The 24,929-nt window shown below is 40.6% G+C and overlaps 1 protein-coding gene across 3 annotated transcripts in view; it reads left to right on the plus strand.

Moving 5' to 3' along the window:
• The window catches only part of sp4 (sp4 transcription factor), a 73,349-nt gene that overhangs the window by 35,115 nt on the left and 13,305 nt on the right, over window positions 1–24,929 (plus strand). For all 3 annotated transcript variants that reach the window (XM_052015403.1, XM_052015404.1, XM_052015406.1), the window contains exons 4-5: window positions 13,668–13,905; window positions 23,545–23,744. In XM_052015403.1, the coding sequence (XP_051871363.1) occupies window positions 13,668–13,905; window positions 23,545–23,744 (438 nt within the window). The remainder of the gene's footprint in view (window positions 1–13,667; window positions 13,906–23,544; window positions 23,745–24,929) is intronic.

Consider the following 24,929-nt stretch of genomic DNA (forward strand, 5'->3'; position numbering starts at 1 on the left):
TAAGTACTAATATATCTCTGAAATATTGCAGGAAACTTTTGAAGAGGATTTGTTCAACCTTCTAGATTGTTATGGCAAGTTACATATATTAGTTGTTTTGAAATGTTTGCCAGTTTAGTTAAAATAATTGTTATGAAGTTAACCACAGCATTTTATGGTTAATGTTGGGCAAAACAGCAAGCATAGATTTGAAAAGAACACCTGCTCTGACCATTTTTCTTTGAGGAAAGTAACATCCCAAGTGGATTGTGTAAAGCCTTGACATTTCGAAGTAGAAACAAAAAATGCTGGGAACACTCAGTGGTTCCTTGAAGGGTCTTAGACCCGAATGTTAATTCTGTTGTCTGTTTCCACAGATTGGCCCAGTCAGCTGAATGTTCCTGCATTTTCTGTTTCTATTTCAGATTTCTAGCATCTGCAGTTTACTTTGAAGGGACATGAGTGTCATAGAGCATAGAAACAGATGCTTCGGCCCCAACTTGTCCATCCTGACTGTGTTTGCCTAGCGAGCCAGTCCCATCTGCCCGCCTTTGGCCCATAGCCCCCTAACCCTCTCCTATCCACATACTCATCTAGAATGGTTTTTTAATGTTGCTAATGTGCCCACCTCAACCACTATTTCGGAGCAGCTCATTCTAAATATGCACCACGCTTTGTGTGAAGGAGCTGCCCCTGATGTCTCTTCTAAATTTTTGGCCTCTGGTCTTAACCTATATCCTCTCGTTTTTAGTGCCCTATCTCTGGGGGGAAAAGACTATGTGCTTTCACCCGATGCCTCTCATGATCTTGTATAGCTCTATCAAGTCTCCCCTTAATCTCCAAAATTCCAGGGAATAAAGTCCTGGTCTATGCAACCTCTCCTTGTAGCTCAGGCCCCCAAGTCCAGGCAACATCCTGGCAAATATTTTCTGCACCCTTTCTAGTTTAATAACATCTTTCCTATAACAGGGGGACCAAAAACTGTACACAGTACTCCAAGTGCGGCCTCACCAACATCTTGTATAACTGCAGCATAATGTCCCTACTCCTATACTCAATGCCCTGACTGACTGCAGACCAGTGTGCCAAATGCCTTCTGCACCCTATCTGTCTGTGATGCTGCTTTCAGCCAACTATGCACTTGCAATCCTAGGTCCCTCTATTCCATAAACACTCCCCAGGGCCCTACTGTTCACTGTATAAGTCCTACCGTGGTTTGATCTCCCAAAATGCAATTCCTCACATTTATCTGGTTTGAAAGTCATTTGCCATCCTCAACCCACATACCTAGCTGACCAAGATCCCACTATAATTTTTCATAACTGCACTTTCTACAACACCATCTATTTTAGTATCATCTGTAAACTTACTAACCCATGCTTACTAACCTTGTACATTCACATCCAAATCATTTATATAAATTACAAACAACAAGGTCCCAGCACTGACCCCTGTGGTACACCACTAGACACAGGCATCTAGTTTGAGAAGCGAACCTCGACCATCACGCTGCTGCTTCCTATAAGATAAGATATCTTTTTATTAGTCTACATGTACATCAAACACACAGTGAAATGCATCTTTTGCATAGAGTGTTCTGGGGGGGCATCCCACAAGTGTCACCATGCTTCTGGCGCCAACATGGCATGCTCACAACTCCTAACCAGTATGTCTTTGGAATGTGGGAGGAAACTGGAGCACCCGGAGGAAACCCATGCAGACACTGGGAGAAACACAAAACTTCTTACAGACAGTGGCGAATTGAACCGGGTCGCTGGCGTATAATAGCGTTATGCCAAACGCTACACTACCGTGCTGAGCCAATAATGAATCCAATCCGCTATCTCCCACAGATCCCATGCAATCTAACCTTCAGACTAGCCTGCCGTGAGAGACCTTGCTAAAGTCCATATAGAATGACCTCCACTGCCCTACTACCTCTTGGATACCTCCTCGAAGAACTCCAAGAGATCTGTCAGACACGACTTCCCCACACACAAAGCCATGCTGATTATCCAGAATCAGGCCCTATCTCTCCCAAATGTTGGTAAATCATGTCCCTCAGGAATCGCCTCCAGGAATTTACCCACCACTAATGTCAGGTTCACTGGTTGGTAGTTTCCTAGCTTGTTTTTGCTACCCCTTTTTAAACAATAGTACCACATTAGCCACTCTCAAGTCCTTCAGAACCTCACCTGTGGTCAGAGGTGAAGCAGAAATCTCTGCAAAGGCCTCCACAATTTCTTCTCTAGCTTCCCACAGGGTCTGAGAATGCACTAGGTCTGGCTGGCCCTGGGGATTATCCACCTTATCGCATTTTGAGGCCAGCAATACTTCCTCCCTGCTCACCCAATTTCCTTTAGTTCCACACACAGACAGCCATGCTGATCTTTAAGGGGACCTATTCTCTCCCTAGCCTCCCTTTTACTTTTAATATACCTATAGGATCTCTTAGGATTTTACCTTGGCTTGCCTGCCAGATCCTTCTCGTATCCTCTTTGCCCTCCTAACTTTTAAGTGCACACCTACACTTCTTGTAGTCATCAAGAGATTCACTAGTTCTCAATTGCTTATGCATGGTGTATGCCTCCCTCTTTATCTTAACCAGAGCCACGATATCTCTCATCAACCATGGTTCCCGAAACCTGCCAGCCTTGTCCCTTCACCCTAACAGGAACTGCAGGCCCTGAACTCTTGACATCACACTTTTAAAGGCCTCCCACTTGGCAGACACTTCTTTCCCTGCAAACAATCTCGCCCAGTCAGCCACTGCAAGATCCCTCCCTAATGGCTCCAAAGTTTGCTCTGCCCCAATTCAGGACCTTAACCTGTGAACTGGTTGTATCCTTCTCCATAACTATTATAAAACTAATAGAATTATGGTCACTGGACCCAAAGTGCTCACCAACAGACACTTCTGCCGCTGCCACCTCATTCTCTAGGAGCAGGTCCAGTGTTGTACCCTCTCCCAGCAGTTCCCTCCATATATTGATAAAGGAAGCTTTCTTGGACTTCATGTATTCCACTCTGTTCAAGCCTTTTACACCATGGTTTGGACAATATCAGAGAAGTTAAAATCTCCCACTAAAACTACCTATTATGTTCAAAACTAGCTGCAATCTCTCTACATATCTGCTCCTCCAATTCCCATGGACTATTATTGGGGGGGGGGGGGGGGTGTATAATACAGTCCAATCAGAGTGACCATCCCCTTGTTTCTAAGTTCTACCCATATGGCCTCACTGGATGATCCCCCAAGAATATCCTTTCTAATGACTGTTCTAACTTCCCCTCCTCTCTTACCTGCACCTCTGTCACACCTGTAGCATCTGTATCCTGGAAAATTGAGCTGCCAGTCCTGCTCTTCCCTCAGCCATATTTCTGTTATGGCTATGATATCCCAGTTCCTAGAGCCAATTCATGCCCTGATTTCATCTGCCTTGCCTGTCAACCCTCTTGCATTGAAATAAATGCAGTTTAAACCAATGGTCTTTCCTCTGTTACAAGCCAGGTTGCTATTTGGTGATGTCCTTATAAGGCACCTGGACAGTAGAGTAGTACTGTGTGTGTGGTGTTATCAAGACAGCAAGATTATAACAACATGCTGGCGGTTTTGCTCAGTGAGTCGAGGAGAGAGAGAGAGACACTGACTGCTGGTCTCCATAATCAATGGATGAAGAACAATAGTTGTGTCCTGTCACTACAATCCATGTATGGATTTTTGGAGCAAACGAGTGGAGTCCACTTTGTCATTAGCCTGTACTGGAAAACAGGTATTTCTGTGGATGACTCATGTATCGAATGCCTTCGGGTGGCAGACACTTCAGAACAAAGCAGTGGAGATCATCGGAGATTGAGGTGTTGTATGGGTTCCATCGTGGAATATGTGGATTTTGTAATTTCTCTCTCTATATTTTCTCTTCAGTCGGTGGTTTTGCAAAAGCCTTTGCTCACGTTTCACCTGATGACTTGCTGAACTGAACTTTGAGAACTATTCCTAGACTTGTAGTTTGGGAATTTGTCACACACACACTTTTGGTTTATTTGATTTGGGTTTAATGTCTAACTTCTAATACTTTTGCTTTTCTTATTATCACAAGTAGTTATTAATAAAATAGTTTCTAACACTTATACGTGACTCGATGTGTTTCTATTACTGCTGGTATGTAACACCTCTGCCTGTTTACTGTGCTCCTGTCTATCCTGATGACTAAATTTGCTCTCATTGGCTACAGTATTATCCCTGGATTTCTCATCATTCACTCTACTGCTCAAGGCCCCACCCACCCTGAGTGAGTTGAGATGCTTGTAGGTAGTGTAAGTGCCAATAGAATCGGTATTGAATTGCTACTATTTTTAGGTCTAAATTATAGCTTGATTAAGTAGCACAGTCCAAGGAGAGAAGTGTGGAAAGGTGCTGTCTCAGTAGTCTTTATACAGACGATGAGGAAAGGAAATTGGCTGACAGCACTGCAGAGCATAAAACATATTAATGGAATATTTTGCATGTTTTATGACCAGCTTATTACTATACAGGGACACTAGTACAGGGTTGACTTGAACTGTCTCATGTTATTGCTTTTGATGAAGGAAGTGGAAAAAACAAAAATGAATTCGAGTCGTCAGAGAAGATTAAGAGATGAGTTTCCAGTAGAACATTGTAGATCCCTCGAGGAACAAGCAGTGGTTCTTTTATATTCTAGAAGGCATATTCTTGAAGATGGTTTTCAATTTCAGTCCAGAAGAACACTTGTATTTGTGCAGCAATGTATCACATCATTCAGGAGTGCCACTTCACATGATTGAATTGCTTTGATTGTTACTCAAGCAGATTTTTTTTATGCATACCAGGACAGCAGTGAATTTATAAGTTCCTTGCTTTTGAATGCAGCTTTGTGTAATAACTTAGTTTTCTTTTTGAATGATGTTTTAATTTTTTTTGAAGGAAAAAAAAATGGACTGTGGGTTGAGAGTTTCATTTGCTTAAAGTATCTGTTAAGTGCAGGTGATCCGTGTTACAGCCGTTCAGGTAATGAAAATTCTCCCTTACAGAATTCACAAATGCAAAATAAAAGTTACATGCTCAGAATTAATGTGGAAAAAAATAAATACAAAATTTTTTTTTCAACTCTTGATGCTTGCACAGATGATGTGACTTCACATTATGGAAAACCACGATACAGACCTGTTTACTAGCAACACAACCTTGCCCCCATGCCCCCCAGTAACGCAGGGTTTGTCTGTAATTTCATGACAATGCACCCTTGAATATAGTGTATTCACCTTTTATGCAATTGATAGTTTCTAACTTTGGCAATAGTTGACTGAATATTAGTTTCAGCATAACTGGGTTGGAAAGGGTTCTCGCAAACCAACACGCATTGTTGGAAAGTGTGTATAACTGGAGCGTGCCCTGGTGTTTATTGCCATTGTTAAATTGTTTGGTAACGTTCGTTGTCCAGACTCACTCATGAAGGATGGTTACTTGAGCAAGGCTTAGGACTGTAATTTTGAATCTAAGTACTGGGAGTCCAGTGGTACTTATTACAACATGAAAAATGCGCCTCCACAAATCAGCTTTGCAATAACAGCAACTGATAATTTATTGCACTTCAATAATGTATGTTAAGATACTGCATTTGTGTGGTCAATACAAATTAAACTAAGCTACTAAATGAAGTCTTGTTCATTTTGGTGCAAGTTGTAAATGTTAATTACTGCTAGTCAAATTCTTTTGGCACTGAAAATAACCAATTACAAAAGGAGAGTTCTGTAGCTGGACGTTGTCTGAACTTTGAATGTAACAGTTTTACTTTGTACTCTTTTCCTTTTGATCCATTTTCTTTCTGTATACGAATTGAAATTTAATTAATTCCTAATTTACTTATTCTCTGCTAATGCACAGCTAATTTCACAATTCTTCTCTCTGTAACAATCAATTTGATTGGAAAAAGTGTTTCTAGTCCTGCTTACTGTCATCCCAGATGCTCACAATTTTTTACTGAGATGCCATGTTGTTGGAAGTATGAGTTAATGCTGTACCAAAAAATTTTTGTAAGAAAACATCAACATACGGGGGCAAGTTTAATGCTATGTTTTGGCCTGAGTTTCCAGGCTGTACTGAATTATTGTCCTAACTTGAATGCTGGTTCCTGTGAAATTATGATCTATCAGAGTTGGCAAAAAAAAGTGTTATTTTAATGGAAATGAAAACTGCTGGATATACTGTTACTTCAATGCCATGTTGCAAAGGACACACTTTCAATAGCTCTGTCAAATGCAGACTTGCAGGTAATGTGAAATAGTATCTCGTGATTCATCAAAGCACATCTGAACACAACTAACATCGAATTTTAAAGTGTGTGCAGCTCAGAACCTGTGGAAGATGCCTGTCTGTTAATAAAATCGTGTTTCTATTTACCTAGATGACCTTTTGGGTTAATTTACTAGATAAATGCAGGACAGCAGCCCCTGCATAGTTTACTCTTCTGGGAGAAAGAGGCAAACCAAATAGGATAGTAAAAACTACACTTTGATCCTTGCATTGATCAAAAGTTGCCAAAAGGATTGTCATTTTTCCAGTTGTTCAATATGAAACTGTAGTTAATGACTTGTTAATCCGTGGGTCAAAGAGAGACATTCCTTAAATGGTGTGTGCTGACAGATATTGATCTTTGTGGCAACTCTGAATCTTAGATTTTCCCTTTTAATAAATTATAGATTCTTACTCTTTAAATGGGGCGGTCAAGATATAAAAATAGAACAGACAAAACAGTGGACATCTGATTAACCCTCTTCGGTTTTGACTAATTGCAGAGAATTATATACAAGTACATCGAAATGACTGCTTCAGGAGACTTCTTCAGCACAAATAGTACATGTTGTTTATTTCAATAGGAGCAGTATTCTAATCTTGTCGTTTCCCCAATCTTTTCTTTCCTCTTCCTGGGAATATGAGCTTTAACTGTCTAACTAGTGCAGTGGGCAGTCCTTTTGCCTTGAGATTGTGTGTGACTCAGGCTCGGGACCACATGTTTCTGCCAGTATGGTCTAGGGTGCAGACTTCCACTGCAAGGCAGCTCCCAGTTCATTGGTATGGTCCAGGTAGCAAAGGGTCTTCTCCCATTCGTGGCACACTGATGACCAAAAGTCATTTGTCAGTGATAACTGGTTAGGCCTCAGTCCCAGGATCACCAGCTGTCAAAAGATTCATAATGGGTTATTTTCTTTAACATCCAAAATTGCTTGAGACCTGCTTTAACAGACACTTAAAAACAATCAAAAAGGTTTAAAGTGACATAATTAAGTAACAACTTCCATGTCCCTTCCTATTGGCAGCTGATTTCTCCTATTTGTTTCCATTGGCTCACTGTGCTTGTTAACCTGGCATGGATTCAGCATGTACATTTCCCAGCCCAGAAGCTGAGAACTGAGCAGAAGTTTGTGCTGTTATGCTGGACTCCATGAGGAATCCACTGGGGAAGTGTAGATATCCTGAGGCCAGCATTTTGCTGAACGAAAGGTTGTGCTACAGCCTCCACCAATTGAGCAGCGATGTTCGGCAGAAATTGGCCCCACTACTGACAATCTTCAAGCAATAACATGAGATACTTTCTACAGCCTCCAGGAACTCTGATCTTGCATGCAGTCTTATATCTGTACTTTCTCATTTTCAAACCATTTGGCCATCAGAAACATTTTAATCTGCATTCTTGCCTTAGTTCATATTTTTAGATGACTTGTGTCAAATCCATAGTGTAACGTTCTGTTGAAGAACTGCCACTATTTCATTTATATCTCTTCACACAAGACAATATTTAATGAAACCTGCATTGTAAGCTTTTCTAATTATTTCAAATTCATTTATATAGCTTTGACCCCACAGATACATCGAGTATTCAACTGCATTCTTAAGTTTTTCTATAGAATTTAGAGTCCGGATTCCCATCACAGCAGTAAGGTTAAATAATCTGAAATAAAATGCAAGGGCCACTGATGATGACCGTGAAACTTGTCAGAATGTTATTTTTAAAAACCCATCAAATTCTTTAATGTTCAGATAGGGAAGGAAAATTATCCTCATTTGATTTAACCTGCATGTTATTGCAGGCTTGCAACAATGTGGTATACTCTTAAGTGCGCTCTTAGATAGCTCAGTGAACCACTCAGTGTATCAAATCCTAACAGAAAACTAAACCAAAGCGTGAAACTGGACAGTCTTGTGTCCAGCTGGAAATACAATTTGGATATGAAAGGCAGCCCAGCCCAGTTGATCTTGCAAAATCCTCCTCACTAACATCTGGGCACTTGTGTGCCAAAATTGGGACATCTACTGTTTGACTAGTTATAGAGACTGGTCAAGCAGTAGACAGTTCATAATTATTGAATCCTGCCCACCTTCTGATTGTTGGATGAATGATAAATGTTAACTAGATACCAGTGTGTTTTTTAAAAAGTAGTGTGTTCAAGATCATTGAAAGATATGAATCTATTTCTGGTTCCTCTCCCATTTGATGGAAAGATCTTCCAATGCCAAGGCACAAATACTGAGCCAAGTTGATATTGAAGCAATTAATTTTGTAAATTACCATTTTAGGGCACAGTAGTCATGGAATTAGTTGTATAGAGTAACTGGAATGTAGTAGCAACTGTTACAGATTAGGTTGCTATTTGTGGATGTCCCTTTAAGACATAGTACAGGAGTGTGTGGTGTGGCGTCATTATGACAACAACAGGAGATAACGACGTGCTGATGTTTTGGTTCAGTCAGAATAAGAGAGAGACACTGCCTGCTGGTCTCTGTATTGATGGATGAAAAACATAAACTGTGTCTGTCACTACAACCTACTTTTGGATTTTTGGAATAAGAAGCAGTGGAGTCCACTTTGTCGTTAAACCTGTAGAAGGAAACAGGTATTTCTGTGGACGGCCACGTCTCGAATGCCTTTCGGGGCGGCAGATACTTAGGAACAAAGCAGTGGAGATCATCAGTGACAGAGGTGTCGTATGGGTTCCATCGTGGAACATCTGGATTTCGTAATTTCTCTCTATTCGCTCTCTAACATTTTCTCTTCAGTCAACAGTGGTTTTGCAAAAGCCTTTGCTCCTGTTTCAGCTTATGGCTTGCTGAACTGAACTTTGAGAACTATTCTGGACTTGGAGTTTGGGAATTTGCCACACACACACTTCGGGTTTAGTTTTGGGGGTTAAGGTTTAATATCTAACATTTTTACTTTTACATTCTAACATTTTTACTTTATTTTCTTATTATCATAAGTAGTTATTAATAAAATAGTTTCTAACACGTATACATGACTCGGTGTGTTTTCTTTTGTTGCTAGTATGTAACACAACATTTGCCCACAGTTTTGAGATAAAATTTGACAGCAGCTTTTGAGGAATTCCACAGATGGTTTTTGACAATTTGAGGTTACAATTTCATAGGTTAAATTATCTGTCTGCAGGTTGAGGCTGTAGCTAGCAAATCAAACTGGAAATTCAGAAAATATATGAAAGCAAGAGCAAGGAGGACAATTAATGGATGTGAGATTACTGTTAGGAAATAGCTTACCATGTCCATTTTACTGCTAGTTACTCTAAAATCACTTGAAGATACTCATAATCTGGATGTGTCCTGTAGATAATGAGGCAGAGTTCAAATTTAAAAGAAGAAAATTAATTGATAATAATGGTCAGTGCACAGAAATGGAAGACACAGATAATGGATAAATTACAAAACATTGTGGTCTGGATTGTGCTGAAGATCAGCTGGCAGTTTTGTAGAATACCTGTGGCTAGCTGCAATGCCAGTGTCAACACGTTGTGGACTTGCACACCTGCACCTGATTCTGACCTCCTGCTCCACTCCTGGGGGAGTTGCTGAGTCCAGGATGCTCAGTAATGTACTGAGTTGACTGGCCCCTAGGCTTTATGCCAGCTATCGTCGACAGATCTAACACAACCCCATTCTTTTGAATGGAATCTTTGATGTCACGACACAATGTTCTTTTTTAAATTGGTGATATTAGGATACTTACTTTACGTAATTAATATAGTTTTGATTCTTTTAACATTGTTTATTAACTTCATTATTGAGTGCATTTCAACTGCAATCAGTCATTCAGAAATGAAAACATTTAGAAAGTCTTGAAAAGGGCCTTGCCATAGTACAAGCTGTCAGAAGATCAGTCAGTCCAAAGGCAGGTCCTCAATGGCCAAGGCAGCAAGGCTAGCAGGCCAGTGGAAGCTGCAGAGAGGCAAAAGGCAAGTGTGATTGCATATATCCCCCGAGAAACAAACACAGATGTGGGCTGGATATAGCATCTTGTCTTAATCCTATTATTATGCATGTTGGAAAGTGATGTTTCCACTTGACAATTGGTAGATGATCTACACATGATTATTGTTTGACAACTGTTGAAAATGAAGGGTTTTCGTAGAGTAATGGAGACATTGCTGTGGTTTTCAAATTGGCAAGTATATGTTGCAATTTGTTGTCACCATTTGTGCACAGAGAATCCTGTCTGTCACAGAGACGACAGAATTCTCTCTGTTCAAAAATGGTGACAAAAGACATCTTTTTGGCAATAATAGTGTCAAAGAGGAAAATGGAGACTGATACCTCAATTGAGCATTATGATCATAAGATGAGGTCTTTGCGCTTGACAGGTAAATGTATTAATGAAATCACCATCTTGGGTACTGCATGGTGGAAATCATTCATCTAACCAGGCCTGTTGAGGTTATTTGCAATGACTAAAGAACCACTTCTTCTCTGATGTCTTAGCTTTAATAACATCTTGGTATATTAAACTATTCTAACGCTATGGTGTATTTCTTAAATTTTAGATGTGTGATGTACTATGTACATTTTTCTGAATACTGAGGTGATGTACTTTTATTTGGTTAAATATTGCATGGTATTTATGTACACCAGGGCCACAATAAATCATATCTGTTGAAATAGATTGCTTGAGAAAAATGAGGAAGTGAATAACGTGTTGAGGTTTCAAGGAAGATGTAAAAGTTAAGGACTCACTTATTCAGAATTAGTTGCTCTTGCCCATTATGGTGATGTTCATACATTCATGTCTCCTTAAATTAGATTTTCAACATGTATTGACCAGGACAGTACTTATTGCTCACAAATTTTTCCTGTGGGTATTTAATCAATTGTATGATATGGGATTCAATCCCTGAAGAAATGTAATTCAATCACTAGTGTTATTCCTGTTGTCCTACAGATTTTGTGACTTTTACAAAATATCAGATTTTTTTTGAAAACTGTCTCCTCAATTACTCCACTGGTACCACGACTACAAAATTATACAATGCTATTTTGTCTCACCTCAGTTGTTGCAATGAATTGAAACCTTGCTATATTTTTACTTTTTAAGATGTTGCATTTCGCTCTCGAATGCGCCACACTTTGGAATGCAGATTTTACCAGTTGTAACTTTGATCAGTACACGATTCTCTCCTATCTCTTGAATTGGCTGAATTCATATTCCTCATACATAAACATCACTAGGATTTTTAAGTTGTCACTTATAAATATTAGGTGTTTTCTTCGCTCTTCTTCTTCTTTCTTTAATCTGTCTCACTGAAGCTCACGGTTTCTGATTTCAGTTCTGTGGCTTGTTGCAGATCTGAATAATTTGCATCCACAAAGCCAAAGCAAGAAACATGGAAGTTTACATTTGGTTTAAGTGCTAAGCTGGCTTCATTGCATTCCTTGATATTTTTGTATGGCTTCAGAAATTAAAGAATTTCTAAGTTTTGCAGACATTGGTAAATTCGTATTGCAATTCTCATTTTAATGTAAAAATATTATACCCTGTAGTCAAGGGCATGATTTTGATTGCCTTCAGAAGTAGGGAATTTGCTAATTTTCTCTTAATTGGTATAGTTTGGCCTTTCACAGGAGGTTTCGGTGACTAGGTAAAAAGGTATATTGGCAACATCCAAAAAAAGATATTCACCCCAAGGTGTCTTGAAACTCTTGAATTGGCCCTATTCCTTTGCTCATTTCCAAAGGCCTGCTGCCTTTATTTTTAGGTATATTTCTCCTCATTTACTTTTATCAGAATCTTTTGTAAATTTCAAAAATCATTTCTACCTAGAGCTGAAAAAGGTTGAACAGTCCTAGTATCCTGAAAATAAAACAAAAACTTGCAGGTGATCGCAATCTAAAACAGAAACTAAAAATGCTGCATGCCCTCAGCAGGTCAAAGCGGCTTCTATGGGAAGAAAAAACCGAGTTAGTGTTTCATTTAAAGGGTCTGATGAAGGGTCTTTGACCTGATATCATGCATTTTTTTTCCATGGATGCTGCTGAGCATCTGCAGTATTTTCAGTTTTTACGCCTAACTTCCAGTATTATGGAGTTCTTGATTTATTGTTTGCTTTGTTGCATCATGATTGTTTAGGACAGATGTTGTGTATTCAATCTTTTCGTGGTTGCAGTCTTGTATGTTCAAATTTGTTAGTTTTCATGATTGTTTGCAGCACTTCATTGAACAGTTAAATAAACTTCAGTGAGGCTGCAATGGCACTGTAGCCCACACAGTTAGAATCTGAATAGTCTTATTATCGTCAGCCATAAGGTAAATGTTTATCAGGCTAAGGTTCTTTGACAATAATATTCAACTTGATTGGATCAGAATTTTCACATCAAAATGATGCCATGTTTAATGTGCTTGAGTTTCATTAATGTATAAATTATCCAACAACTTGTGGTAAGGAAGAGCTGTCATTTGAATTTTGAATTGTCACATTACTGGTGTCTTAGCCACGTGAGAAGTATCAGCTTGCCCCTAAATGACCCATGAGTCACTTACCATGTTGCACATTAAATGCCCATTAAAATTGCCACAATGTTTGGCCTAGTATTTCTGTTGCACCTTTTTAAAAGAGAATTGTATTTGTATAATATCAAATAATCTTTCGAACTAGAAAGACAGCTTCCTTAACAAGTTACTCTGCAGGAATAGATATTGAAAATTTTTATTTTAAAACCTGTCATTTGTTTTTTTTTCCCCAATCCTTACATCCCATTAATAAAAGAAATATACTATTTGGGGGGGGGGGGGGGGGGGTGGGTTCATCATTTATTAATGTCCCAGCCACGCCATTTGCATTGCCACATTCTAAGCATGCATTTCTTTCAACTTGTAGAGCAATGTATTTGTGCTGAAAGCCAAGGGAAAAATTCCAACTTTAGTCCAGATAACTGGGTGCACTCCAGCAAATGTTGGCCAGTTGTTATTTGATAAAAGGTTACATGCTTGAAAGCTTTAATAGAGAATTTTAAGATCTAGTATTGAAAAGCTTTCATTTCCATAAGCTGGACCTGTCTTATCAAAATGACAAAAGGCTGTGGATGTTGTACTTTTCAATATGGGGGTCATTAGATTTTTTACTGAAGTGTAGCAAACGATGTGGAGGAAAGGCAGGCATGTAGAATTTCATAGGCACTGGCAGAATAAGCCCTAATCTTTCTTGATCCAGTGTTCTTATGTTCTTGGGAAGATCTGACATTTGCGTAAATGTTTACAGTTTGTGTTGTTCAATTAGACAAGTTTGCTTACAAAACAATTAATTGAAATATAAGTAGAATGAAAGAGTTAGAATTTTAATTTGATAGAGATAATGGCCAAAAGAGCTTTATATGTAATACATTTCCACAGGTCAACAGCAGACCCAGGATGGTGGAGATACAAAATGGCATCTAAAGGTACAGCCCACAGCTGTAACTCCAGTCACAGTAGCCGTTGGCAGTCTTGCTGGTGCTGCATTGGGCACTGTTAGCCCTAACAACCTCGCTCAAGTACAGCTCCAGTCATCGAGTGAGCAAGATGTTCAACCTGGCAAAAGATTGAGAAGAGTTGCCTGTTCATGTCCTAACTGCAGAGATGGTGAAGGAAGGTGAGTGGCTGTTTTTTTTCTAGAAATTGCAGTCTTTGTCATTGGTACTGACATTCAACTGAGGAACTGCAAAGGGAGTTGGACGGAGCTTGTAAGTGGACCGCATAATGGCAGTTTTAATTTAGTAACTCTGAACTACCATAAAAGGAAGAAAAAATGAACAATATGTATGCTGAAGTTATAGATGCAGGATGAAATTGGAAAAGAGATGCAATAATTTGTATCTTCAGTCCTTAATGGTGGAGGAAGGTAACCTTTGAAAAGCAGTTCATAGAGAAAAAGGGAAGGGAACACGTTAGTTAAGGAAGTAATGTTGCATAAGGTGACATAAGTTTGATTTGAGGAAGGTCTTGCAGAGAGAGAAGTGAAAATGAGTTAGAGAGGAAATTATTAGGTACAAACAGCAGTGGTTGCACAATGGGAAAATGTATAAGAAATGGGGAATTTGGGAGGGAGATTATAATGTATGAGATTGCAATTAGAAGGGCATGGGGAAAAATAAAGAGGGTAAACTCCTGTGGTTGGTGGACCAGGAGATAAATGTAGGTTGTGACAATAGACAAGAAGGATTTTTTTTTACTGGACATTAGGATGCAGTGTTTTGGATGAGCTGATAAAGTTTTAATTGATGCAAAGTTCAACATGTTCACTCACCATTAAAAGGCAGTGAACTAAGTAAAAAAAAACTGAAGCATTTGACAGAAGGATCAAGGGAATCTTGCTCAGTGTTCCAATATACATAAAGTATGGATTCAGAATGTAGGTTCAAGCCAGTAAAAGTTGAGGATCTGTCTCCTTGTAGTTTACACATGGAATATAATTACTGATTGAGTAGTGGAGGCATAAACTCCAGATTCATTTAAGAAGCAATTGAAATTTGTTTGGAGTGACTGGGGGTGGGGGAGGGGGTGGTTGTTATTGAGCTAATTAGTGGCAATGGAACATTCTGTCTTGAACTTGATATTTTGTGTGTGTGTTTGAAAAAAAAATACTGGTAGCTTACTTAGACCACTCTGAAATGCTTTAGATGTTGGTCATCAAGATTTCATGTATTTACATATAGGAACTGTTCCAGAGTTGGCAGACATTTGACTACACGCTTCAGAAACCAATAACATACTGTAAATAATTTGTCAAATGTAAGACTGATGTAATGGGCAATTGCAAGAAAGAGGTCTTTGTTAGTTGAGGGAAAAATGCAATTCATGATATGGTGGTGTGTGAGATTAAGCTTTGAACACAGGTCGTGGTGTTTTAAATAAAGTGGGCATTTACATTGAAATCTGTGCAACTATGATAAGTACATAAGGCCTTTAATGGGGTTGGCTGGACTGTGGGAGAAATGCACTGGCCAATTTTAGTACTTCGGACTGTGCTGGTTATGTCCCTGTGAGTTAGTGGTAAAGTGTATCTAAGGAATGTTTATGTCCATTGTGTTATAGAGTCTTGGACATCCTTGATACAGCCAACTTGGCAGTAGCAAAGTGCCTCACTCCACTTGTCAGAGAAGAGGGTGAGCAGTTGGCAGAGGTGGGGGGAGAAGTGGGAGAAGAGTGGAGACTGAGGGAGGGGGCCGAGGAAGAGGGCAAGATCAGTTGTGTGTGTACTTGCTGTGTCTGTCCATGTATGTGTCTACAAGTGCATGCAGCAAAGCCTGGTCTCCAATCATTTTGGGCTGCTTTACCCTTGGGCCAAGGTTTCTCTCTGCCATGATCACGTGGTAGCTGTGTGCAATGGCCACCCTAAGTTAGAATAAGTCGTGGACAGACATCTTCCACCCAAAGTGATGTCCGATTTCTCCTGGGCAGCCAGATCAAGGCCAGTCTTGAACATTATTCTGCTGTTATAGCCAGGGAACTTTGATTCTTCAGTAGTGACATTACACTGAGTGAGAGAGGGGAGGAGGTGGCCAGATCAACGAACAAGCTAATGGATATGCCTCTATCTGGATAGGAAATCCAGAAGAAGACTGCCTTCATGTGATGACTTCTGTGCACAAGAATGAGCTCATCTCGCATCTCATTGACTCCCACCATGGGATGACAGTGACCTTCTGGTTTTTCTAAAGTGCTTTAACCAATCCCAGAAGCAATGGATGAGGACAAAGAAGAATTTCAGTACTTCTGAATACTTTCTGAACAGAATCCTAATGGGAGATGGTGATCATACTTGAAGACCTCAGTGGCGGAGTAGGAAAATGCAAGAATATCTGGCGAAGGAGGAGTAGAGAAAGCTTATTTCAGTGAAATCCTCATGACAAACTGCATGGATATCAGCCATGACATAATCAATACCCAGTTTCTGCAGAAGGACCAGAATAGAACCTTGTGGCAAAACCTTTGATCCAGGCTTCAACACCTGTCTGGGTAAAAGGCTGCAGGGAGGTTACATGTAATGTGCCAGTGGCTGGCTGATTAACCACCATATTTCATTCTCCTCAACCAGGCCCCTAAATTGCGACATTGATAGAAGCACTACAGCGATGAAAATCCAAGAGAACTGCCTCCTGTTTTATAGAACATAGAACAGTACAACACTGGACAGGCCCACAATGTTTTGCTGATTTACACTAAATGTCCTAGAACATAGAAAACCTACAGCACAATTCAGGCCTTTCAGCCCACAAAGCTGTGCCAAACATGTCCCTATCCTAGAAATTACTAGGCTTACCCATAGCCCTCTATTTTTCTCAGCTCCATGTACCTATCCAAAAGTCTCTTAAAAGACCCTATCGCATTCGCTTCCACCACCGTTGCCAGCAGCCTATTCCACGCACTCACCACTCTGAGTAAAAAAAAAAACTTACCCCTGACATCTCCTCTATACCTACTCCCCAGCACCGTAAACCTATGTCCTCTTGTGGCCACCATTTCAGCCCTGGTGACAAGCCTCTGACTATCTACCCGATCAATGCCTCTCATCTTGTAGACCTCTAAGAGGTCCCCCCTCATCCTCCATCGCTCCAAGGAGAAAAGGACAAGTTCCCTCAACCTGCTTTCATAAGGCATGCTCCGCATTCCAGGCAGCATCCTTGTAAATCCCCTCTGCACCCTTTCTATGGCTTCCACATCCTTCCTGTAGTGAGGTGACCAGAACTGAGCACAGTAGTCCAAGTGGGGTCTGACCAGCTGCAACAATACCTCTCGGCTCCTAAATTCAATTCCATGATTGATGAAGGACAATACACTGTATGCCTTCTTAACCACAGAGTCAACCTGTGTAGCTGCTTTGAGCGTCCTATGGACTCAAGACCCCAAGATCCCTCTGATCCTCCACACTGCCAAGAGTCCTACCATTATTACTATATTCTGCCATCATATTTGACCTACCAAAGTGAACCACTTCAGTTATCTGGGTTGAACTGCATCTGCCACTTCTCAGCCCAACTTTGCATCCTATCTATGTCCCACTATAACCTCTGTCAGCCCTCTATACTATCCACAACACCTCCAACCTTTGTCATCCGCAAACTTACTAACCCATCCCTCCACTTCCTCATCCAGGTTGTTTATAAAAATCACAAAGAGTAAGGGTCCCAGGACAGATCCCTGAGGTACACCACTGGTCACCGACCTCCATGCAGAATACGACCCTTCAACAACCACTCTTTGCCTTCTGTGGGCCAGCCTGTTCTGGATCCACATTGCAATGTCCCCTTGGATCCCATGCCTCCTTACTTTCTCGATAAGCCTTGCATGGGGTACCTTATCAAATGCCTTGCTGAAATTCATATACACTATATCTACTGCTCTCCCTTCATCGATATGTTTAGTCACATCCTCAAATTCAATCAGGCTCGTAAGACAGGACCTGCCCTTGACAAAGTCATGTTGACTATTCCTAATCATTATACCTCTCCAAATGTTCATAAATCCTACCTCTCAGGATCTTCTCCATCAGCTTACCAACCACTGAGGTAAGACTCACTGGTCTATAATTTCCTGGGCTATCTCTACTCCCTTTCTTGAATAAGGGAACAACATCCACAACCCTCCAATCTTCTGGAACCTCTCCCATCTCCATTGATGATGCAAAGATCAACATCAGAGGCCCCGCAATCTCCTCCCTTGCCTCTCACAGCAGCCTGGGGTACATCTCATTCAGTCCCAGTGACTTATCCAACTTGATGCTTTCCAAAAGTTTCAGCACCTCCTCTTTCCTAATATCTACATGCTCAAGCTTTTCAGCCTGCTGCAAGTCCTCACTACAATCCCCCAGATCTTTTTCCATGGTGAATACTGATGTAAAGTATTCATTAAGTACCTCCGCTATTTCTTCCGGATCCATACACACCTTCCCACTGCTGCACTTGATAGGCCCTATTCCTTCGCATCTTATCCTCTTGCTCTTCACATACCTGTAGAATGCCTTGGGGTTTTCCTTAATCCTGCCTGCCAAGGCCTTCTCATGTCCCCTTCTGGCTCTCCTAATTTCCTTCTTAAGCTCCTTCCTGTTATTCTTCCAGATCTCTAACATTAGCTCTCTGTACCTTTTGTAAGCTTTTCTTTTCCTTTTGACTAGATTTATTACAGCCTTTGTACACCATGGTTCCTGTATCCTCTCGTGACTCCCCTGTCTCATTGGAACATACCTATGCAGAACTCCACACAAATATCCCCTGAATATTTGCCACATTTCTTCTGTACTTTTCCCTGAGAACATCTGTTCCCAATTTAAGCTTCCAATTTCCTGCCTGAGAGCCTCATAATTCCCTTTACTCCAAGTAAACACCTTTCTAGTCTGTCTGTTCCTATCTCTCTCCAATGCTGTTGTAAAGGAGATAGTGATTATAATTCTATCTCCAAAATGCTCTCCCACTGAGAGATCTGACACCTGACCAGGTTCATTTCCCAATACCAAATCAAGCACAGCCTCTCCTCTTGTAGGCTCATCTACATATTGTGTCAAGAATCTTTCCTGAACACACTTAACAAACTCCACCCCATCTAAACCCCTCACTGTCTGGAGATGCCAATCGATGTTTCGGAAATTTCTCCTCCTGTTTATCATCCATATCACTCCATTCCTTTCATATTCATGTGTCTATCTAAAAGCCTATTGAATGACACCAAACTGCCTGATTCCACTACTAACCTGGTAACCCATTTCAGGCACTTACCAGTCTGTGCTTTAAAAAAAAACCTTGCCCCTTGTGTCACCTTTTAAATTTCCCTGCTCTAACATGCCCTCTGGTGTCTGACATTTCTACCTTGGGGAACAGATTCTGACTGTCTACCCTATTTATGCCTCCCATAATTTAAAAAACTTTGATCAGGTCTCCCCTTGGCCTCTGACGCTCTAGGGAGAGCAACCCAAGTTTGTCCAACCTTTCCTTACAGCTCATGCCCTCTAATCCAGGCAGCATCCTGGTAAACCTCTTCTGCACCCTCTCCACAATCTTTCCTGTAATGGGGCGACCAGAACTGCACACACAAGTGTAGTCTGACTAAAATTTTGTATAGCTGCAGCATGACTTACTCTTATACTCAACACCCCTACCAATGAAGGCAAGCATTCCATATGCGTTCTTTACTACCTTATCCACTTGCATAGCCACTTTCAGTGAACTATGGACCTGGACCCAAGATCCCTCTGTACCTCAAAGCTATTAAGGGACCAGCCATCAATTGTATACTTTCTCCTTTCACTTGACCTCCCAAAGTGCAACACCTCACACTTGCCCAGATTAAACTCCATCTGCCAATTCTCTGCCCATATCTGTAACTGATATATATCCCACTATATTCTTTGATAGTCCTTTACACTATCCATGACTCCACCAATCTTTCTGTCATCTGCAAACTTGCTAATCCACCCATCTACATTTTAATCCAAATCATAGATATCACCACTGGTCACGGACCTCCAGCCAGAATAACAGCCTTCCACTCCTACTCTATGGGCAAGCCAGTTCCGATTCCAAACTTGCAATTCACCCTGGTTTCCATGCATCTTTATCTTCTGAATCAACCGACCATGAGGGACCTTGTCAAATGCCTTGCTGAAGGCCAGGTAGATAACATCCACTGCCTTAACCTCATCAAGCTCCTTTGTTACCTCCTCAAATAACTCGATCAAAGTCTGTAAGGCATAACCTGTCCCGCACAAAGCCATGCTGACTGTCCCTAAGCAGACCATGCCTTTCCAAATATGCATAAATCCTATCCTTCAGTCTCCTCTCCAATAACTTTCCTACCACAGACGTGAGGCTCACTGGCCTATAATTACCTGGTTTATCCTTATTTCCTTTTTGAACAAAGGCACAACATTTGCCACACTCCAATCCTCTGGGACCTAGCCTGTTGCTCGTGAGGATGCAAAGATCCTTGTCAAAGCCCCAGCAATCTCCTCACTTGCTTCTTTCAATATTCTGGGATATATGCCATCAGGCCTTATCCACCTTAGTGCTTTTCAGAAGACCCAGCACTCCCTCCTCCTTAATCTTAAAATGTCCCAGCACATTAGCATGCCCCACTCTGTTTTTACTATCCTCCAATTTCTTCTCTGTAAATACCGATGCAAAGTACTTATTTAGTACCTCAGCCACTTGTTCTAACTCCACGCACAACTTCCCTCATTTATCCTTGAGTGGACCTACCCTCTCCTTAGATAACCTCTTATCTCTTAATGTAAGTATAAAATATCTTGGGATTATGTTTGATCTTGCTCGTCGAGGACATTTCATTGCCTCCTTTGGCTTTCCTAATTGCTAACTTGAGCACTTCCCTGCTGTCGTTGTATTCCACAAGGGCACAATTTGATTTTAGCATTCTAAACCTTATGTATGCTTCCTTTTCCTTCATGACTAAATTTAGGACACCTCTGGTCATCCAAGGTTCCCTTACCTTACCATCCTTATCCTTGCTCCTTACTGGAACACGCTGATCCTGAACTCTCATCAGCTTGTCTTTAAACAACTCTCACATGTCAGATGTGGACTTGTCCGACAGCAGCTGCTCCCAATCAATGCCCCTTAACTCCTGTCTTATCCTGTCGTAATTTGCCCTCCCCCAATTTAGTACCTTCCTGCAAGGTCCAATTTTATCCTAACTCGTAACTATCTTAAAACATAATGAGCTGTGGTCACTGTTCCCAAAACGTTCACCCACTATCAAGTCTTTCACCTGGCCTCATTTCCCAAAACTAGGTCCAGTAGGTTCTCTCCTCTAGTGGGACTCTCCACATACTGTTTCAAGAACCCTTCTTGGATACAAAGTTTTGATCAATGTTCTGATTTTAATCCGAAAGCAGCAGGATAAATTAGGTGCCTGTGCCCTGGAAATCTCAAGAACTGACAAATCATAAATGTGAGGCATTCTTGGATGGGAATGTTTCAAGAGGAAAAAATACAAATACCTGAAAGCCAAGGTCCAACAACCAACCAACAGCTCAAGGAAAAGTTAATGGGTGAAAAGAATGAAGGTCCACAAACTCACGGGTACCAATGATGTATGCGGATTCTCCAGTGCCACAAGATCCTTATTAGCCCAAACCCCCAAGGGCCCATTCCACTGACAGCCAGGAACAAAGAGTCAAGCATTGCTGGCTAGAAGGAACACTTCAGAGATCCCTTCAGTCAAGATTCTTGTGCTAGACACAAGTACCCAGCCCAGCAAAGGACACTGAACAACAGAAAACGAACCTTGTCTGAAGCAAACAAAATTTCTGCTGAAGTACTGAGGCATGGTGGAGGAGTTCTTCATGCGTGGGTACATGGCCTCTTCATTTGTAGGAAGAGAATATGGCAGTAGACTTCAGGTGACAAAATCGTGAGCATCAAGGAAAGCGGCAAGTTTGATTGTGGTAATAACAATTGTTTTTCCCCATTATCTGCCATAAGGAAAGTCATTACAAAGATTATCCTCAACCACCTATTGGTGGCTGAAGAGTTCAACCCAGTGTCATGGTATCCATCAAGAGGTAAGGCATACATTATCTTTGTTGCACTGCATCCAAGAAATAGAGAGCAGCACCAATCACTTTTTTATCAACCTTCTAAAAAGCCTTCAACTCTGTCAACCAAGAGAAATTATGGGGAATTATAAACAGAAAAAAATGGGAACACTTAGCAGGTCAGGCAACATCTTGCACCTGCAGTAGGTCTGAGAATGCTGTAACAGAGTCTTCAGCCACATAGGAACCAAGTCATCCTTGATGCAGAGGGTCTGTCTAAGAAGGAGTCATAATGTATCCTAAGACTGCAAGCTAAGCCTATCTTTGATAATGTGAGATCAGCAGTGTGTAGATCATCCACAGACGGTGCTGACTTCAGTTCAGTCGGTGGGACTCATTAAGAACAAGAATAATTTGCTTTTTTTCTGGCCACAGGATATAGTTGTCAAAGATAAATAATAAAAGGGACTTAAGAGAATGCTAGTTCCAAGGTAATGAAAATTCCTAGCTCCGATTGTTTGAAAGTTAAATCCACCATCTCATTCTTCTAATTTTTCTGCTAAAATGCTAATTAGGCCTGATTGGCTTTATCTTTTTATAACTATAGCCCTGGGTCAAGGAGACTCAGAAGTCCCAAAGTGCCCATAATAAACTTTTGTATATTTATCACAGATGCAGTATTTTCAAACACTAAATTTTACTGAAAACTCTCATTTGCAGCATTAGTATTCATGCTTTCGCTGGGGAAAGGGTACATGGCTTTTAAATGGGTTCCTAATAACTACTTGCATTTCTAACAACAGAGATTCGGGTTTAACTACTTGCCCTTGTTTTGAAGTAAAAAAAATAAAGTACCTATTCCACTGAAGTACAATATCTTGCTAAATATGATGGTTGCTCTCTAAGTATTTCTTTTCACTTTGCTATGGCCTATTTCTATTTGTTACCTGTGCATTGAGCAATATACTAAGCAGTTTTGTGTTGACAGGCTAAGCTAAGAGACATGGTTCGCATTCTTACCCTGTTCTACTAGTCCACTGATTCCTCAAGGGGGCAGACTTTGCCAGGTGAAATGGAAGTTAAATGTTGGTATTCCTTGATACCTGGATGAACTGAGTCTTGAAGTAGGTTAATCTGGCATTGGTCCAGATTAAAGCCAAAATTGCAAGCAATACGTGAGGAAGCATTTGAAGGAGAAACTGTTAGAATCTTTCAAAGTTATTAATTTCTGTCACTTCTCAGCTGAGAATAGTACAATCGTGGAAGGGCCTAATTTTCGAGAAATGGGTGAAAAAAAACTGAAGTTATGTCAAATATCTTGTGAAACATGCTCATTGTTTATAAATTCACCCTTTTTACCTCTAATTCTCCCTTCAGTATTTATTTGATCTACTCTTTATTACAGCTAATAAGGAGGGTAGATGCCATCTGTGAAAATCAAACTTAAGGTTATCGTTCCAGTGTATCCAAGTCCCTGCCAAACAAGCAGCTGAGTTTGTACCAGGAATCTGCTGAAGTGTCCTAACAGTTTTATGGCCAATAGAGAATCTTAAGGTTTTAAAAAGCACTAAAATTATCATTTAATGTTTCAGCAGCTTATTGAGCAAGGGTGAAATGATTAGGTGGAAAATATGCTAATTGTACTCGAGCATTATATTATTTTTACAGAGTAATTAGTTTACAGAAAGTTCTGGCTGATTTTGTTTCTCTTTGGGATCTTCATTCTGTACCTTCTGTTTTGAAAAGGGCCTCTACTGAGCCAGGGAAGAAGAAACAGCACATTTGCCATATGGAAGGCTGTGGAAAGGTTTATGGTAAAACATCCCATTTACGGGCACACCTTCGCTGGCACACTGGTGAAAGACCATTTGTGTGCAATTGGCTCTTCTGTGGCAAGCGTTTTACACGGAGCGATGAATTGCAGAGGCATAGAAGGACTCATACAGGTAAGCAAAGTACAATGCTGGACTTCTTAAAATCTTTAAGTGAATAAGAGGCTTTTATAAGTAAACGGTGCTGGCAAGATAAAGACCTATTGCTTGGGGTTCAAGCCTGCTTTCCCTTTTCTCCAACTGGCCATTATATTTTCCAATCTGGGGAAAGACAGCAGCTATATTTGTAAACTCTTGATTTCATCAGTGGCTCTTCCTAATCAGCCTTAAGGAGCTGTTATTCAAATATAGAACCATAGAAAACTACAGCACAGAAAACAGGCCATTCGGCCCTTCTAGTCTGTGCCGAAACATTATTCTGCTAGTCCCATTTACCTGCCCCCAGCCCATACCCCTCCAGACCTCTCTTGTCCATGTATCTATCCAATTTACTCTTAAAAGTTAAGAGCGAACCTGCGTTTACCACATCAGGTGGCAGCCCATTCCACACTCCCACCACTCTTTTTGAGTGAAGAAGTTCCCTCTAATGTTCCCCCTAAACCTTTCCCCTTTCACCCTAAAGCCATGTCCTCTCGTACTTATCTCTCCTAATCTAGGTGGAAAGAACCTACTTGCATTAACTCTGTCTATGCCCCTCATCATTTTGTAAACCTCTATCATATCTCCCCTCATTCTTCTACACTCCAAGGAATAAAGTCCTAACATGCTCAGCCTTTCCCTGTAACTCAACTCCTGAAGACCCGGCAACATTTTTGTAAATCTCCTCTGCACTCTTTCAATCTTACTGACATCCTTCCTGTAGTTCGGCGACCAGAACTGCACACAATATTCTAAATTTGGTCTCAACAATGACTTATACAACCTCACCAAAACATTCCAACTCCTATACTCAATACTTTGATTTATTAAGAACTGGAAAAATGCCCAAGCCCAAAAGAAGAAAAAATCCTAAAGCTGGTGATAGTTCAGTCCATGTAATTATTTTAGAATTTTAGTTGTGACTACAACAGGTGGCACATTTCATTGAGGATATCCTTTATTGAAGCACAGACGTTGTGCAAGACATTCCACACTGTAGTTCACTAGGAGAATTACTGCGTGAACACTGTGGGTGAATAAAGCTTCCTAATCTATTCAAGTCTGAGAATAACAGTCTTGAGGAGGAGCGGTGAAATTAGCAAAAAGACAGAAGGAAGTTGTTATTACCACTCCCTATCAACTTTCGTAAATTTAAAGAAC

This window comes from Pristis pectinata, chromosome 5, assembly GCF_009764475.1.
Source record: "Pristis pectinata isolate sPriPec2 chromosome 5, sPriPec2.1.pri, whole genome shotgun sequence".
Lineage (NCBI taxonomy): Eukaryota > Metazoa > Chordata > Chondrichthyes > Rhinopristiformes > Pristidae > Pristis > Pristis pectinata.